The 17500-nt window shown below is 42.4% G+C and overlaps 1 protein-coding gene and 1 long non-coding RNA gene across 3 annotated transcripts in view; both read right to left on the bottom strand.

The window, feature by feature from the left end:
• Positions 1-9213, bottom strand: part of LOC134438665 (uncharacterized) — a 42731-nt gene extending 33518 nt beyond the window's left edge. The window contains exons 1-5 of the mRNA XM_063188278.1: positions 8993-9213; positions 8350-8443; positions 7857-7944; positions 7596-7754; positions 7269-7499 (exon numbers count right to left, since the gene is read on the bottom strand). Of these exons, the coding sequence (XP_063044348.1) occupies positions 7269-7499; positions 7596-7754; positions 7857-7944; positions 8350-8443; positions 8993-9017 (597 nt within the window). The 5' untranslated portion in view covers positions 9018-9213. The remainder of the gene's footprint in view (positions 1-7268; positions 7500-7595; positions 7755-7856; positions 7945-8349; positions 8444-8992) is intronic.
• A 1913-nt stretch (positions 9214-11126) lies between these two features.
• Positions 11127-15805, bottom strand: LOC134438445 (uncharacterized). 2 transcript variants are annotated; one of them, XR_010032583.1, is made up of 6 exons: positions 15659-15805; positions 14509-14569; positions 14144-14275; positions 13855-13952; positions 12798-12874; positions 11127-11473 (listed from the first exon to the last, which is right to left on the bottom strand). It is a non-coding gene; the product is annotated as an uncharacterized LOC134438445 (long non-coding RNA). The 2 variants fall into 2 exon arrangements; XR_010032582.1 differs by lacking the exon at positions 15659-15805 and having other exon boundaries at positions 14509-14652.
• Positions 15806-17500: the final 1695 nt, after the last annotated feature.

The raw sequence follows: 17500 nt of genomic DNA, 5'->3' as shown, positions 1-17500 counted from the left end.
GTGCATGTTTTGAAACAAAGGTCAGCTGCTCACAGACATGCGGGACCACACATTGCTTTTTCAGCTCAGGGCTTTGACTTTGCTTGGCCCACCACCACCACACACACACAGCACACACGTACGTACGCACGCACGCACACACACACGCATGCACGCACATTCATACACACAACGCTCAGGATTTTCACTTCGCTTGTCCCACCAAACAATTACCCTATCTCTCCTACACATGCACGCACGGTTCCATTCACTCACACATGCACACACTCTCACACACACGCACGCACGCACGCACGCACGCACGCACGCACACACACACACACACACACACACACACACACACACACACACACACACGCACACACGCACACACACACACACCTGTGCAGTCATGCACACACAAACATGCATTGCCCTTGATATCTTCATACTGGCCTGCATATTGCACTCTCTCACTCCACCAAACAAATATCCTGTTCTTCCACCACACACACACACACACACACACACACACACACACACACACACACACACACACACACACACACACACACACACACACACACACACACACACACACACACACACACACACACATCTTACTGCCACCCCACCCCCACATCCCCTAACACATTTGTTTTCTGCTTGCATATGTACTAAAACCAGAGTAGTGGGGCTGAATGCTTTTTGGCCTTTGTGAAGCACATAGTCAATAATATCATGTATGAAATGGGGGTTGGTTCTAGTACATTTGTTCTCGTTTGGCCAAAACGGCATTCATTTATTGCGGCATTCGTGTCGCAGAGTCGCAGAATCAAATGCCTGGTCGCTTTAATACCACCATTACTGTATGCTTCCACACTTACTGAGGGGGATATTGGCATTAATGAAAGCCGTTGTGAGCGGAAATGGGTTTTTAAAATAGATGTTTATCGGCGCCATTATTCTCCGGTAGCATTAGCTGATCCAGTTTTGAATGCATGCAGTTATTCAAAATGTACTGTAGACGGGAGTACTACATTGCTGTGCTATGTGGAAACAGTGTTGTTTCAGAACTGGTTTGAGAGACAATATGTACTAAGGGGCATGTAGAAGGTTTACATGACAGTGTGATGTTGTGTAGGAACATGGTACGATGTGATAAGAGATTTTTTAGATGCATCCACGCTAGGGATGCAAATTATCGATTAATTCATTAATCATTAGTTGATAGTGTTATCGATCGACTTTCGATTAATTGATAAGCGGCGTTTTTTCACCTGAATTTCATAGGGCCTTTTAAAATATCAGCTAAATAGTTAAAAAACTGAGTTCAAAAAGTATATTGTTATATTAAATTATATTATGAGAATTATATTATGATCATTAAGCCCATATTGTATTTTATTGTATGATGTTATATTATATTATTATAATATAATTATAATTATGCATTAGGAAAAGAAAGCTGTTTTCTATGGCATCTCCACACCACCTTTGGGGAGGCATTGCCTTCACCCAGGAGTGAACTAGTAGCCCCACACTGAAACAAATTATTTGTTGGCGGAACATAAAAAAATTATGGAAAGTATTTCCATCCAATTTGATTATGCTACCTTAGCAAGAAATGTTTTTGTTGAGTCACATTAAGGTCAATATGTTGGATCAACATAACATGTAAGTGTAACTCCGACCTAAGTACAAGGGGTACAGCCAACATAACTTTTAAAGGTTATTTCAACCTTAATAGAATGGGTTAATCCATCATAACTTTTACATGTTGCTCCAACATATTTGGTTTAGGTCTGGATGAACCAACTTCATGGGGTAGTTACAGTAGTATTTACATTGATAGACTCAACAAAGCAACATCTTGCTATGGTAGCATAATCAAATTGGATGGAAATACTTCCCATAATATATTTATGTTCCCACAACAAAATATTGTTTGGATTGTTCAACACATCTAATTAACTGTATTAAGACAATACTTGTCAAGCCACATGAACATCAAACATAATAAAAGTCAATCATAAAATCAATATACCTTAATTAATTAAACATTCATTGTTGTCCTTATCAGTTCAGATCAAGCTAGAAAACACCTCAAGGCACACGCATCTACCAATATGCATGTCAGCCAAGTTCGTCAGTTGTAAGTTGGTTCCAGTTGAGCCTATAAGACCAACTACAATAAAGTTACACGCGATAAAGTTGAAGAATTAGTTGCCTTTATTTTTTCATTGCACATGTAATGATCAAAGCAAGATACAAAATGAGGGTACCTCTTCAAGTGCAAATGAGAAAGATTAATTTCTCAATTTCTCTAAAAACTCTTAAAAAAAGGTACACTGTGCAGGAAACGGTCAAAAAAGGTACTGCAACTATGCTGATCAATGAAACTGGGCTGCCTATTGACAAATTTGATCTTTTCATGAAAGTTTGCTAAGTAATAAACAAATATTTTATAGTATGGCCCAAATACAGTCATTTTTGCAGCTAAAAATGGCAATTTATGGCCAAGATCCCAGTTTCATGTATGAAAAGTGCAATTTTTCCCAGTCATAATGAATACTAAGAATATGATGGTGGTTAGGGTGCATCAGATGCCCCCTATGAAAAGATATTGCCTTGGCCCTATAGTAAAAATGTTCTACACCCAGTAAAAACACACTGTGTAAAATATTTAGAAATTTGGATGAAGTCTACCGGGGCCACCAGCCCCATGAAAATAGAAAATAATGGTGATAGTCAGAATCTTGCAATAGAAATGGACATTTTGCTGCATAAAGCTACCCAATAAAAACATATTGTCTCAGCTGTGTGATAAAAATGTTCTATGCACAGTAAAATCACTCTGTGTAAAATATGTTGATATTTAGATGAATTCTACCGGGTCCACCAGACCCATGAAAATACAAAATAATGGTGATGGTGATGGGCAACCTGGATTCCAAAGCTGAAGTCCAGTGCCACATATTCCAAATGACATACCTAGTTTTACCTTTCCAGTTAGGGCAATGGGGCACCTAAGTCACGCCCTTCTACTTCCGATCCATGGGGCTGGAGCTCTCAAAATTTTGAATGAGAGTTAATGGAGCGAGTCAAGCTAAATCCTCATCCCGTTTGGCATGTGCTCCGGATTTCACATATGATGACAGTGAATTTGAAAGGTTTGGATTTGCGTCGTAAGACCACTCATTTTCGACACGCAAGAAACGTTATTTTAGCTTTTGTGCAAAACTATGTTAGAGACTACACGTGCGCCTCGCATATCTGACGTGAACCGAGGCACAGCCAACCCTACCGCTGCACCGCAGCTTAAGTGGCTGCACGTCGGACATGCGACGTCTGTTGTGTAGTCCAAATAATTGTATATTTTTGCACACACACAACTCAAAAATCGCTTGCCAAGTGAAGTCAACAAGCACACCATTGGTTGTTATTAATTCTGAGGCACAGCATATGTATGATCGACGGGGAAATGCGAGGTGGGTCGGAAAATAGCTTTGATCAGTCCATTACAGCCCAGTCAAAAGTTTTTGCGTTGCCAGCCCCATAAGCCGCCCGGAAGGGGTGGAGACTTAGGTGCCCCATTGGACAGGTAAAACCAGGTAATTTGAAATCTGTGGCACTGGATTGTAGCTTTTGAATCTAGGTTTGCCATTGTCTTAAAACAGAGGTGGACAAACCGCGTGACACATTTGCCCCAGCCAATATAATGAACCAGCTGAGCCTAATTACCACTTAAGCCAGGTTGATGAGGTAATTAGTGAAATCACCTGTATTGGGAGCACAAACAGAAGGAATATCTAAGCAGGTTGTGTATTCAGTCGATCCACTTACACAGACTTCAGTCTCAGGACAGACTGATGGTCAAACTGCTATATTTAGGCAAATTTGCTCTTTTGCAACACAATATCAATTCCTTGCTGCCTTGGACCACTAGTATCTACTAGTGCTAGTATCAAGCAAGATATTGCAAAGCTGCATGACTGTTATATTTGTTTATTATATGGTGTGACGTCATCGGTCGAATGCTCCATTCATTTCAACGGGGCTCCCCAACGTTCGCACGTCTGTTATGTAAGGGTTAACGTTCGTCGAGAAGGTCGCTACCGTGGAATAGCAGCACGACAGAGAGAATCTTTAGACCCCGACGCGGAGCGGAGGGGTCTTGTTCTCTCTGAAGTGCTGCTATTCCACAAAGCGACCGACTCGCCGAAAGTTAACCCGCTTATTATATGGATATACTTAAATGATTCACACATGGCGGGGACATTTCTTTAGACCTATTTAATGTTAAGATTGTTGCTGCGCAAAACAAAACAGTGCCGTTGTGGAACACCGCTAGGCAACAGCTAGGTAGCCAGGACAACAGGTGTTGTCTATCACAGCAGCTGATTAGAGTGACAAAAGACCGGACCCCCTGCGGAGTGATATGAAACATTCGCTTTAGCCACTGACTTGTATACAAGCCAGTGGCTTTAGCAGTGAACGTCTTGTTGCCATTGACAGCGGTAGCCAGGACAACGCTGTCTATCACAGCAGCTGATTAAGGGTGAATCTCAATACTTTGCCTTGTCCCTTCCCCTAGCCCTAGCCCTAGCCCTCCCCCTCCTCTCTTCGTCTTTACGCGAAAGACACAGGGCTAGGGGATAGGAAATGAATTGAGATAACCCTTTGTCTTGACGTCGACATACCCAGAATGCTGTGCGCCCGATAGCCCGCAATCTGTAAACAAACATGGCGACCACCAGATCTAATAACTTGTCTTGTCTTATAGTTTGGCACTGTATGGCTTTTAAAATAAAATCGAAGAGAGAAATCGATATTGTAGTGCCTAAATATGATGTCGCGCAAACTATCTATAGCCTATTTTACGTTTTGATTGTCTGTCGGACAACGAGCTCACGTAAGCTACTATAACTATAGCAACAGGCAAGGTGTTGCGATAGCAACAACGCATAGACAACAAAAATGGCACCCCCACAAGTAGCTTTCTTTATGCTACTTCTGCAATTTATGTCTCGATGGATCGACAACCAACAACAAGAGACGAGGACACAAAGGGAGAGACGGAGAAGAACCCTCCGGAGATATCGCTATCTTATTCAATTACAAGCGGTATGTATATCCTTGATGATAGTGCCAGCAAAATCGACAAACACATTAGCAACATTAGCTTAGTAATCAGCTGATGTTGCGGGGGTGTGTCCCCCCTGTCAATATTGATCAGCTGGTCATAAAACATGTCACACATCAACACCAAGTGACTCCACTGAAGAAGACGGGAATTGTACAGTAGAAACACGACAGATGAAGAACCTGAAACTGTTATAGATATTACATATTTTAAAATTTGCATACATGTAGACCTACACACTTCATATTTTGGTGGCATTGAGTTTGCTTTGTAGCTGTCACTCGAGTCAAGTGGTGATGCGCTGATCACGATATTCGTTTTATTTCTGTTATAGGCGGATCGTCCACCTATGTATTGTGTGCTGGACGCAAATGTGCCGGTACTACGGCTGTGGTTTGATGGAGAGACCGACACAAAGACCGACTACCGCCTCACACGGGACGCTATGCGCAGCTTGCAAAGGCTGCTTCGTAGACAGCAAGACCACGGCTGGGGGAGCGAACTTGAGGTTCTTGTGTACACCTACTGGTTGGCACATGGCCTGTCCTACCGGGTGGTGTCAAGAGTTTTTAATGTCCCAAAGCCAACTATTTTTCGAATAGTGCACAGGGTGGCAGATGGCATATTGTACAACTTGAAGAAAGCCATCTCATTTCCAGAGAACCTAGCTGCTGTCGGGCAGAAATTTGTGGCTTTGTCTGGGACCCCTGCATTTGATAATGTAGTAGGGGCCATAGATGGCTGCCATATCAGAGTGAAACCACCGGCACAACACCGCCTGGATTACCTAAACTACAAAGGGTTTTACTCGATTAACATGCAGGCCATATGCGATGCAGAGGGAAGATTTCTGGACATTTTTGTCGGCTATCCCGGGTCAGTTCATGACACCCGGGTCATGAAGAATAGCCCTTTTTATTTGACAGCAAGATACCCCCCACCTGGATTTTTTATTTTTGGTGATGGTGGGTACACCTGCCTTGAGACACCTATTCCCCTATTGACACCATATAAAGAGCCAGTGCGGGGACCAATTCAGCAGTGCTTTAATTACCGGCATGCCAAGGCACGCACTGTAATTGAACGGGCGTTTGGGATCATGAAGACCAGATGGAGGTCAACCCTTTTCCGGGCACTGGAGGTGGCCCCGGCCTTTGCCACAAAAGTGATATGTACTTGTGCATTCCTCCACAATGTCTGCCTTGACAATGGGGACACATTAGAACCCGATGAGGACATGCTGGATGACAATGTTGACCCTGAGCCCCCCCACGATCCTGAGCCTGAAGCCTCAGGAAATGCCCTCAGGGACGCACTGGCTGTCAGGGTGTATGGGGCTGTTGTTTGATTCATTACTTTCTTTTTCTTCTTGTTGTTAAATAAATATTGAGACATTGCACATGTGAACCCCTCAAATTGTTGTTCTTTCATAACATATTGTTAACTTAAGTACAGCATTAGGTACTTCTGAAAAGGTTAATGAACTGTGAAATGTAGTACAGAGGTGTATTCACAGTTAAGCTGGACAAAGGGACCAAATGCAGTCCAATTTTTTTTTAATGCCTGTAAACCATAGCTGTTTATCCCCATAATGTGTATCATATGTTATTACACAGTAATGGTCATTTAACACAGTGTTTCTCAACCTTTTTTTAGGCGAGGCACCCTTTCAATTCATGAAAAATTTCAAGGCACCCCAGTTCAACAAGCCGTAATATGGCATCGCATCCGATACCACAAAAGCTTAGAAAAGTAACACATTTGGAGACATCACACAACCTACATTCAAAGTTGCAGCTGACTGGGGCGACCTATATTTACTTAATTGTGCGTAAATGGCAGATGAAAGCTTCCACTGACTAGCATTAACTTATCAATTTAGACAAATATGTATCATATTACATAATTTATTTATCAGCCACTTTTCCGCGGCACCCCTGAGGGGGGCCCGCGGCACACCAGGCTGCCCTGGCACCCCTGTTGAGAAACACTGATTTAACACACTTCTCTGTCCTCTAGGAAATACCATAAATTATAATAGAAAGCAGCCACACAAAAAGTGTTAAAGTTTGTAACAAGTGTTAATTTATTTTATATTAAAAAAGAGGCAGTGTAAAGTCAGGGAACACTACATTTTATCTACCATTTCCCTGCAGATGGCCAGCATCTGCCTCATCAGGGCTGCATTCTCCTCATGACGCTCCGCTATCTTGGCCTCCTGGAGCTCAAACCTCTTCTTCTCCTCACCCACCTTCTCTTGTAGAAACTCTAATGCCGTATCTGCCTTCCTCTTCTTCTTTGTGGTGCTGGGTGTAGGTGACTCATGTCCTGACTCTGTGTTGACAGATGAGTCCGGGGAGGGCTCTTCAGTATCCTGAGGGCCCAGAAAATCATTTGCAGGACAGTTGTAAGTGAATTGTAAGTTTGCAGGTTTCACCAGTGAACTTCATGTAAGTCTTGAATGCCTCACCTTGCGGGTATCGTCTTGTGCCCTCAAGGGCAGGGATGCCCCCAGCAGAGGGGGCTCGATTGAATGTTTAGCAGCCATGACGGCATGCATGTCCTCATAGTATTGCCACTGGTACTCCCCATTTTCGTTTCCTGACCCTGTCTTGGGTGTTCTCACCTCCTGCAATACACAAACACATACACTAGCACACATTAAATATTGCACATAGCATATTTAATTGTTAATTGTTTAACAAACCATATATAATAGTCATATGCCTACCTTGTATTTTTGCTTGAGGTTTTCCCACTTCTTTGAAGCCTGCACCCCGGTGACCTTTCCCTCTAGGCCTGCGTTCTTCACAAAAACCCTGTTTCACAAACAACACACACACACACACACACACACACACACACACACACACACACACACACACACACACACACACACACACACACACACACACACACACACGTGTCAGGGGTTCATCTGACTTGAAGTCAATCTTGTGCTCCAGTCTGACTTGGTTATTTCAGAGTCCTCTGCACATACACAGTATCGGCTACCCTAATGATGGCACTGATGACCAGACCAGAACTCAGTGAATAAATCAGGAGCACACATGGGGTACACAGATGCACAGCATGTATTTCATATTACCTAATCCTTTTTTCACATCATAGCACACAAACACACACACAGGTTCAATGCAAATATGCTCCTGCTGTTTATAGACATGGACAATTAATACATTAATTATTGACTAGTTACTCACTGCCACTGCATCTTGGCTGCCATCTTTGATTTGGTGAACAACTTCTCATTCTCACTCCTGTACTTGATAAGAAGGCGAGTCTGCTCTCCTGTCCCTGGGGGAAAGGGGAAAAAAGTTGACGTGATTAGTAACTATACACGAATTATAAGACAGTGCCAGTTCGTCCCAGTCCACAACGCCGTTAAACAACACTGCTTACGCCTTAATAAGGAACACATTTATTTTGTTTAGCTTGACAAATAAAGGTTTGTTGAAAGTGAAATGTTTCGCCAAGTTAGCGAGATTGGTAGCTAACTAACCAGAGTAGGCTACCTGATATTCACAACAGAAGTATTTCATACCAACATTACATCACTGTTGCGCTATCACAGATAAATGTAAACCTATGGTAGCCTTTTTATTTTGAGTTATGCTCTATTCGTTATAAGCTGTGTTCGTGTACGGCTTGGTTTGACAGCTAGCTAAGAAACCATTTGGCTACAAACCAATGGCAACACCGGTATGTGAGCTAACCTTTAAATACACAACCTCGATTGCCCACTGAAAACGATAATAGGCGAATTTGTCATGTCAAACTATGACAGCTACACGTAGGCTACTGTACCTACTCCGTAGTAGGCGATATAATGACAAACATACTTACATTTATGTGAGACGCGGTCGGTCATTTTCGCAGCTTTGGTGTCCGGACAATAATAACAGTTTATGACCCAGCACGCGCCGATGATGATCGAATGTCATGACCGTTGGCCGAACCCCTTGGTCGGCTAGGGAGGTCCCTCACCTTACTTGATGGCAAGGGGTACGGGGACGCGCATTCTAGACCTTCGTCTTCGTCACTTTGACAATTGAGACGCCACTTGGTCTCACATGAACGCGCACATCAAGACACAAGGGCTAGAACAAGGGGCAAGACAAAGTATTGAGATTCACCCTAAGTCTTGTTGAAAAGTCGCTTTAGCAGTGAAAAGTCTTGTTGCCATTGACAGCGGTCTGTTATAGACCAACCCGTCCGTTATCGAAAAATAACAGACGTCCGAACGTTGGGGAGCCCCGTTGAAATGAATGGAGCATTCGACAGATGAAGTCACAACCATATAATAATTTTCAATAACGGACGGGCTGGTCTATATCAGACCGCTGTCAATGGCAACAAGACTTTTCACTGCTAAAGCGACTTTTCAACAAGACTCTAATCAGCTGCTGTGATAGACAACACCTGTTGTCCTGGCTACCTAGCTGTTGCCTAGCGGTGTTCCACAACGGCACTGTTTTGTTTTGCGCAGCAACAATCTTTTAACATTAAAAACTATAATAGACTTAACATTAAATAGGCCTAAAGAAATGTCCCCGCCATGTGTGAATCATTTAAGTATATCCATATAATAAGCGGGTTAACTTTCGGCGAGTCGGTCGCTTTGTGGAATAGCAGCACTTCAGAGAGAACAAGACCCCTCCGCTCCGCGTCGGGGTCTAAAGATTCTCTCTGTCGTGCTGCTATTCCACGGTAGCGACCTTCTCGCCGAACGTTAACCCTTACGTGTTTCACCTGTGGGCCTACAATTCATGGAGGAACATCTGTACTAAAGCTGTGAATGTTCCTTGGAATGCCTAGGCTACAAGGCAGTCAATACAACTGTATTTAAGAGTGCCATTACTCCACAGCACACAAGTGAACACTGCACACTGCACACAACAAAATTGCATTTATGCCTCACCCGTGCAAGGGGCAGCCCTCAGTGGCGCCCCATGGGGAGCAGTGCGGTGGGACGGTACCATGCTCAGGGTACCTCAGTCATGGAGGAGGATGGGGAGAGCACTGGTTGATTACTCCCCCCACCAACCTGGCGGGTCGGGAGTCGAACCGACCGGCATAACCGGCAACCTCTGGGATGCAAGTCTGACGCCCTAACCGCTCACCCATGACTGCCCACTTAAGTACAGGTTTTGGGAAGCCACTCTTTCCAACATCTCATACAGTTGTATTGTATGTACTCCATTGAACTACTGCAGGGATTTCTTGAAAAAACACAAGTCATTCCAAGGAGCATTCACAGCTTTAGTACAGATGTTCCACCAGGTATTAACAGCTACCTGTACAATCCTAGGCCCACAGGTGAAGCACACAAAAGTCATACAACTTCGCAATCTCTTGCTTGATACTGGCAGTGGGTCAGCTGGTTCATTACGGTATATTGGCTATATTTGGAATATGTGGCACTGGACTTTGGAATCCAGGTTGCCCATCACTATCACCATTGTTTTGTATTTTCATGGGCCTGGTGGACCCAGTAGAATTAATCTAAATTTCAACACATTTTCCACAGAGTGATTTTACTGTGCATAGAATTTTTTTTATCACACAGCTGAGGCAATATGTTTTTATTGGGTAGCTTTATGCAGCAAAATGTCCATTTCTATTCAGGGCTGTTTTGGGCGATAAATAGGGCCCGGGCACTTTCGGATTTAAGGGGGCCCCCTCGTTATTATTAGTGCCGGAGAACTGACTCACCGGTGGGCCCCGCACCTTAATGGGCCCCTATTTTCAGTAATGTAAAAAATAAAACAATGGGGGCCCACGAGGGTGCGGGGCTCACCGGGAAATGCCCGCCATGCCAGATGGCCAGTCCAGCCCTGTTTCTATTCAAGATTTTGACTATCACCATTATTTTCTATTTTCATGGGGCTGGTGGCCCCGGTAGACTTCATCCAAATTTCAAAATATTTTACACAGTGTGTTTTTACTAGGTGTAGAACATTTTTACTATAGGGCCAAGGCCATATCTTTTCATAGGGGGCAACTGATGCACCCTAATGGTGGTGCTAAGTATTCATGAAAAAGGTAACATTAGTGAATGGGTAGCATGAATTCTGGAAATAAACAACTAAGAATCTTACACAGTGTACATTTAAAAGCAGTGCAAAAACTGATGAAACAGACGGTTAGAATGAAACAGAAATTTGAAAGTGTACTTCCATTCTGGAAGGTAACAGAGATTAAGAGCATAAACCAAAACAAACACTGCAATGGCCACAGGTAAGTTACCAATGTCGTTGAGGACTCTCTGCCGATCACACGCACACGAAGACAATACGTTTCAGCTGGACCGTCCAGATCAACATCCTGGAAAACAGTAAACAAAACCCATGATTGAAGCCGTAAGCGGTATTTGTGGGTGCAAGTTTGGGGCATTTCTAACACACCCAGAGATGGGAAAAGTAGTATAGTAGTATATTTAGTATAGTTTATGAAAGGTATGAGGAGGATGTTGACTTGTGTGCCCTCACACTGCCTGTTTAGGCAATTGAATGTGAGATCAAACTGATGTTCAATTACCTCTCTTCGTTTTTGGTGTGGCTATGACCCCATTCTGGAGTATGTTTCTCAACAGCATCATTGGTAACTACAGTAAAAACTTTGCTTGCATGCAATTTCCCATTGGCAAAATACCAAGTCGCTAACTAACAACGGTGCTTTTGAGAAACAGGGTCATGATCTTTTCACGAGTGTTGGTGAGAAACTTTACACATACAGCTAAGTATACAGTGTGAAAAATTGTTACAATACATTACATTACACTTAGCTGACGCTTTCATGTATTCAAAGCGACTTACATTTATTACTTTTCAGGGTATTGGTTACAGGCCCTGGCACAATGTGGGGTTAGGTGCCTTGCCTTAGGCACTTTAGCCATGGATGGAGATGTAGTGACAGGTCAGGGGAGATTCAAACCTGCAACCAATAGATTGAAAAACCAACTCTCTAACCACTAGGCCACGGCTGCCCCACCAGCACAATTATTAGTATTTTGAACATATTGGCCCTTTTAGGCACATTGTCAACCAAAAATTGTATGAGAGAGAAAGATATGTCAAACCCCACCCATCCAATGCAAAAGAGTCTGCTCAAAGTTTGGTCTCCTAAGGGGGAGTTGTCTAAGGTGAAACTATGAGAAAACTATTACCCTACAGCACGATCGTATTCCAGAACTAAAACCTATATTGAGTTTAAGTTTTCTTCTAAGATAACTTCTGCTGCTTCAGTAATGCGGCCTTCGCAATGTGCCACAGCAAGTGCAACACCCTCATGGGTAGATAGAGACCTGCAGAGATCTACAAATCAGAGATGACTGGTGTTGGATTGAACGTGAAATTTGGCAAAGGGTTTGTGATGATGTGAGGGTGCTTTAGCAAAGCTGGAATTGGGCAGATTCGTGTTTGCAAAGAACACATAACTGAGGCCAAGATGGCACATCAATGCAAGAAGGTTTGGTGTGTCCTCCAGCAGTGTCCAGAACGTGGATGAGATGCCAGGAGACATGTCAGGTAGCACAGGAGGAGCCCACCAGAGCCCAACAAAATGAGCCTCACAGGCCACTGATGTGTGCGATCTCCCTATGCCACCTAATAACGAAAAAGACAGATCTAGCTGCCGAGTTGTAACATACCACTTTGTCTGGCTCTTCATTCAGGTAGACCGTCAGCTCCTCAGCATGCACTCCCTCTTCACATCAATGTTGTCAGTCTGCGTATGAGGGCCGGTCAATGTATGCCAGGAAACAAACATGCAGGAAAAACATTTTAACCAACAGGAAGAATAAACGCAGTACAGGTACAACCACATTAAACAAAGGACACATCTCATTTATCTAGTAGCGTAGTGTATCGTTGGTACTGGCAGTGAAGTGGTACAGTACGTCACTGTTTGATATGGCATGGTGCAGCTCTGACACATTTCCATTAGCCCCAAGTACTCGGTACCATTTCAGCACTCAGCCCTGGTTCCAAACGTACTGAAGTGATGCCAAAATGTGACGTCTGACCTTAAAAAGGTACACTGTGCAGGAAATGGTCAAAAAAGGTACTGCAACTACGCTGCTAATTGAAACTGGGCTGCCTATTGCCAAATTTGACCTTTTCATGAAAGCTTACCAAGTAATAAACTAATATTTTCTAGTATGGCCCAAATACAGTCATTTCTGCAGCTAAAAATGACTATTTCTGGAAATTCAAAATGGCGGACCATGGAGAAGATCCCCCTTCTCATGTATGAAAATAGCAATTTTTCCGTCATAATGAATACTTAGAATTTGATGGTGGTGGTAAGTATTCATGAAAAAGGTAACATCAGTGAATGGGTAGCATGAATTCCGGAAATAAACAACTAAAACTCGTACACAGTGTACCTTTAATTCCCCTGATCATTTCATGGGAATCGCAAGCCAGACAGACATGAGAATCAAATAAAAAAATAAAATAATAATAAAACAGAGCAGCAACCACATCAACTGACCTGCAAAAGACTGTTATATCATTGCCTAGGACTGCTGTGTGTAAAACCAGCTGTAGTTAGAACTGAGGTGAAGACAATGAGTTCAAAACTGGCTGAAGGATTGAAATTAGTGGTAGAAATGCAATATGATCCAAGACACCCTACTTCTCCCCATTACATTAGATCTCGAAATTTTAGCATTACTGTGATGCATGGCAGTGTGCATGTTTTACCTGAGTCATGGGCACCAGGATCCTCTGTATCTTCCTTGCATGAGAAGCACCTTTCTTGCTGAAGACCCGGAGCAGTGTTGTTGAAAGACCATCCAGCTCTGAGAAGAAATTCAACAGCAAACCAACTGTCATGATCCTATTGAACTTGGCACTTAACTTGAAACAGGGCACAAAACACATACCTACAAAATACTTGTAACTTAAGACTTGTGACAAAGGTTACAAAAAGGCCTGATGGTCTTACTAAAATGAGGAAATAAACACACACAAAAATCAACAAATAACTTACCTCGCACATGTTAAAAAGAGCAAGCCATCTGGATTTAAAAACTGCAATCGTGGGGGCATCACAAATTACTTCATGCCTTCAATGAGCAAAGGTCTTGGTCAGTTGAGCTGAGGACCCAAACGTCTTGAATTTCTGTTGTGACCAGAAAGACAGATAAACTAATATAGGTGAAGGAGACAGCTATGCAGAGAAAAATGTAAAATAATTACAACAGATTTTACACACACACACACACACACACACACACACACACACACACACACACACACACACACACACACCACACACACACACACACACACACACACACACACACACACAAGCTAATAGTCATAGATTAGATACTACACAAGAACTTTCATCACCTTTTTCAGGGGCACCTTGTGAGAGGTAGCTGAGGTGAGGACCCTACAAACATCTTGAATGCTGAGGAATTAATATAGGTGAAAGAGACAGTTATGCAGAGAACAAAAACCCAAATAATAGTAACATATTCTACAAAGAAATTCAGTAAATGATTAATTACAAAAAAAAAAAAAAACAAATTAACAGTATTTATATTTGCAACAATATGCATTTCTACCTCACTCAAGGTACAGTATATATTGAATGTAAATGCACTGGAATATCCTAAAGTGATCATTGATACAAAAAACTTGCTATGTCCTTTTTACACAACAAATGTAGAAGATCGAGTTTGAGGGAATGAGGGACAGAAGGGCGTTTGCATGTGTGTTTCACTAGATACTACTGGGATTTACTTTCAACTATTTCAAAGGTCATAGCCAATTAGGCCTACATACATTGGTAAGTGACCCACGACATGAATCAAACCAGCTGCAAACTGCAGCATCTAGTTCTACACACGACGCACCCATTCAAACGCGCACCCATACACAAGCACACACAGCCCCTTCTGTCACGCAGTCTCACGTCTCGTCTTTTTTCAAACCGAAAAGTTCCACCGGCTAATCAACATTTACTGTGGCCGTACACACACAGTCAGACGGAGCAATACCAAAAATCAGCGGTAACTTTACTTCCCCTGTGTCATTGATGTGTGTAGAGCTACTGATGGTATCTACGACTGTCCTGGATACATTTGAAATCAGACGCACACGGGTCTTGCAACGTCAATGCATAGAACTAATACAACGTTGATGAACCAGCTGTTGTCACCTAGCATAAATTAGCTAGCTGCCCGGTAGTTTCTTTCGCTATAACTCGCAAAGTAACCGAAAATAATGTCACACATGCAAACATGCATACAGTACAACATGGGTGACAGCTTCCAAACTCCCAACAATAGTTACAACAAGGAGACTATATCGATAATTAGCCGCTAACCAGTTTGAATTGGTGAGAATTAGCCAGCTAAGCTTACTCTCTTGCTCATAAAACGTATGCCTTGATGCCAAAACTAAGTACACTAACGAAACGGGTGATATAAATGTGATTCTAGGAAAGTCATGATAAATGCAAACAGCCCTACAGTGGTTTACTTTTTTGACTTACCCGCCTTCAGAGTGTCCGCGGATATGTATTCAGTCAAAGAACTCGGCAAGCTCGTTGTTTCCGGCTGCCACACACAATCCGCACACTACTGCCACCATCTGTTCTGGCGTTGTAAAAGCCATTGGTCATCTTATCCAAAGGAATTAGGTTGTGACAACCGCTACTGGATTTGGGAAGTCGTTGGTTATTGGGCATCATGCTAAAGTTACATAACTTCATTATGCCCAATCACAAAACATAATTATTCATGGTAGAAGTGACATGTTTCCCTTTGATTAATTTAACATACACAACATATGGCTTTTTTCAGTGCACGGCCCCCTCTGTCGCCTTGCCTATATGACAGACAACGTTGAGTCAAACGTGAGCAGACTCAGGACTTGCCTGCATATACTGTAGACACAAGCATTTTAATTTAATACGCTTCAAAATAAAGAAATGCTATATGTTGGGTAGTGTGTTGTTGTCCATAATGGATAGTAATGTCAACAAAGTTCGTTTCTGAACAAAAAAAAGTTATTTCTTTTCTTGAAAAATCGTTTTTCTCATAATCCAAGTAGTAACAACTTACACCATCTGACTTGGCATAAAATACATTTTAATCGAGCAACCTCTTGTTCGACAACTAATCTAAAGTCGATTAATCATTTGCATCCCTAATCCACGCACCTCTATATGAGGCTATGTCCGTCCGTTGGTCCGTCCGCCGTGATGCGGTTTCCCAATCATTGATAACGACTTCAAAATGATAATAAACAACTGAAATATGATACCCTATGAACATTTTCTCGAACTCTTGGGATCACATCTGTCAGTCTGGACGCGTCGTTGTCTGCCTGTCGGACTTGTTCTAGTGCAGCAGTGTTTCAGAGTTACTCTGATAGTGTATTTTGTTAGGGCTACACAGTGTTGTACTGAACTCTTAAATTGTACTTTAAACTGACACAGTGTTGTTTGAGAGCAGTTTTTTGATAGCTGCATTCTTGAGGGCTGATCCAATACTGCTTAAGAACTGTGTTATTTTCGGATGTTTGAGAGGTATGCTATAGAACAGGGGTGTTGCTATGGGGATAATATGATATGGTGCATATTGAGAGCGAGACGATAGGTCTATGTTTTGGTTTTAAAATTATTTTAATTCAGTGTAGATGGTATGGTCGTGTTATTTCAGGGCAAAATGTTTCAAACATCAAAGAAGAAGTTACTTCATACAGAAAAAAAAAACGTATCTCTACTAGTTTCCCCTTTTAGGTTGTCAGACGTGGGAAGGCTACAGTAGGCCTATTTATGTTGATGAGTGAGATAAAGGCCTACTTTTCATTGTACCACTATGATATGAAGCAATAGAAATAAAGAAATTGACATGTAAACACTGTTCACTGTGTTTATAAAAATGAAGAATTCAACACACCAGATCTCAGCAGGTGGCCGTGGAATGTGGCCAAGCCTGCAAGCATTTATTTTGGACACCAACTGACAGTAAACAAACATATCTTTTAGTAAATGAAAAAATACAATAAAAGAATGGGGGGGGAAATCGGAAATAAAAAAGTGAGTATTGTTTGAAAATATGAAGGTTTGTTTTCAATTATTACATCATGTATTCATAGTATTGTTATTACAGGTTTAAAAAAATCATACAAACACTCCAATACCCAAAACTCAATTTTTCCCATGTCCAATTTCAGGATAAAAAGTTTTTAGAGCTTCCCTGCCTTCTTGTGAAAGCGGCCTGACTCTTCTGCCCGTTTCGCTTATCTACGTCACCACTTATGTCCTACGGCTGACTAGAATAGAACCTCAACCTCGACCTCGACCTCGACCTCGACCACCACTTCGCTC

The sequence above is a fragment of the Engraulis encrasicolus genome, chromosome 22 (genome assembly GCF_034702125.1).
Source record: "Engraulis encrasicolus isolate BLACKSEA-1 chromosome 22, IST_EnEncr_1.0, whole genome shotgun sequence".
In the NCBI taxonomy this organism is placed as follows: Eukaryota; Metazoa; Chordata; class Actinopteri; order Clupeiformes; family Engraulidae; genus Engraulis; species Engraulis encrasicolus.
This window is presented reverse-complemented; position numbering and strand designations above follow the sequence as displayed.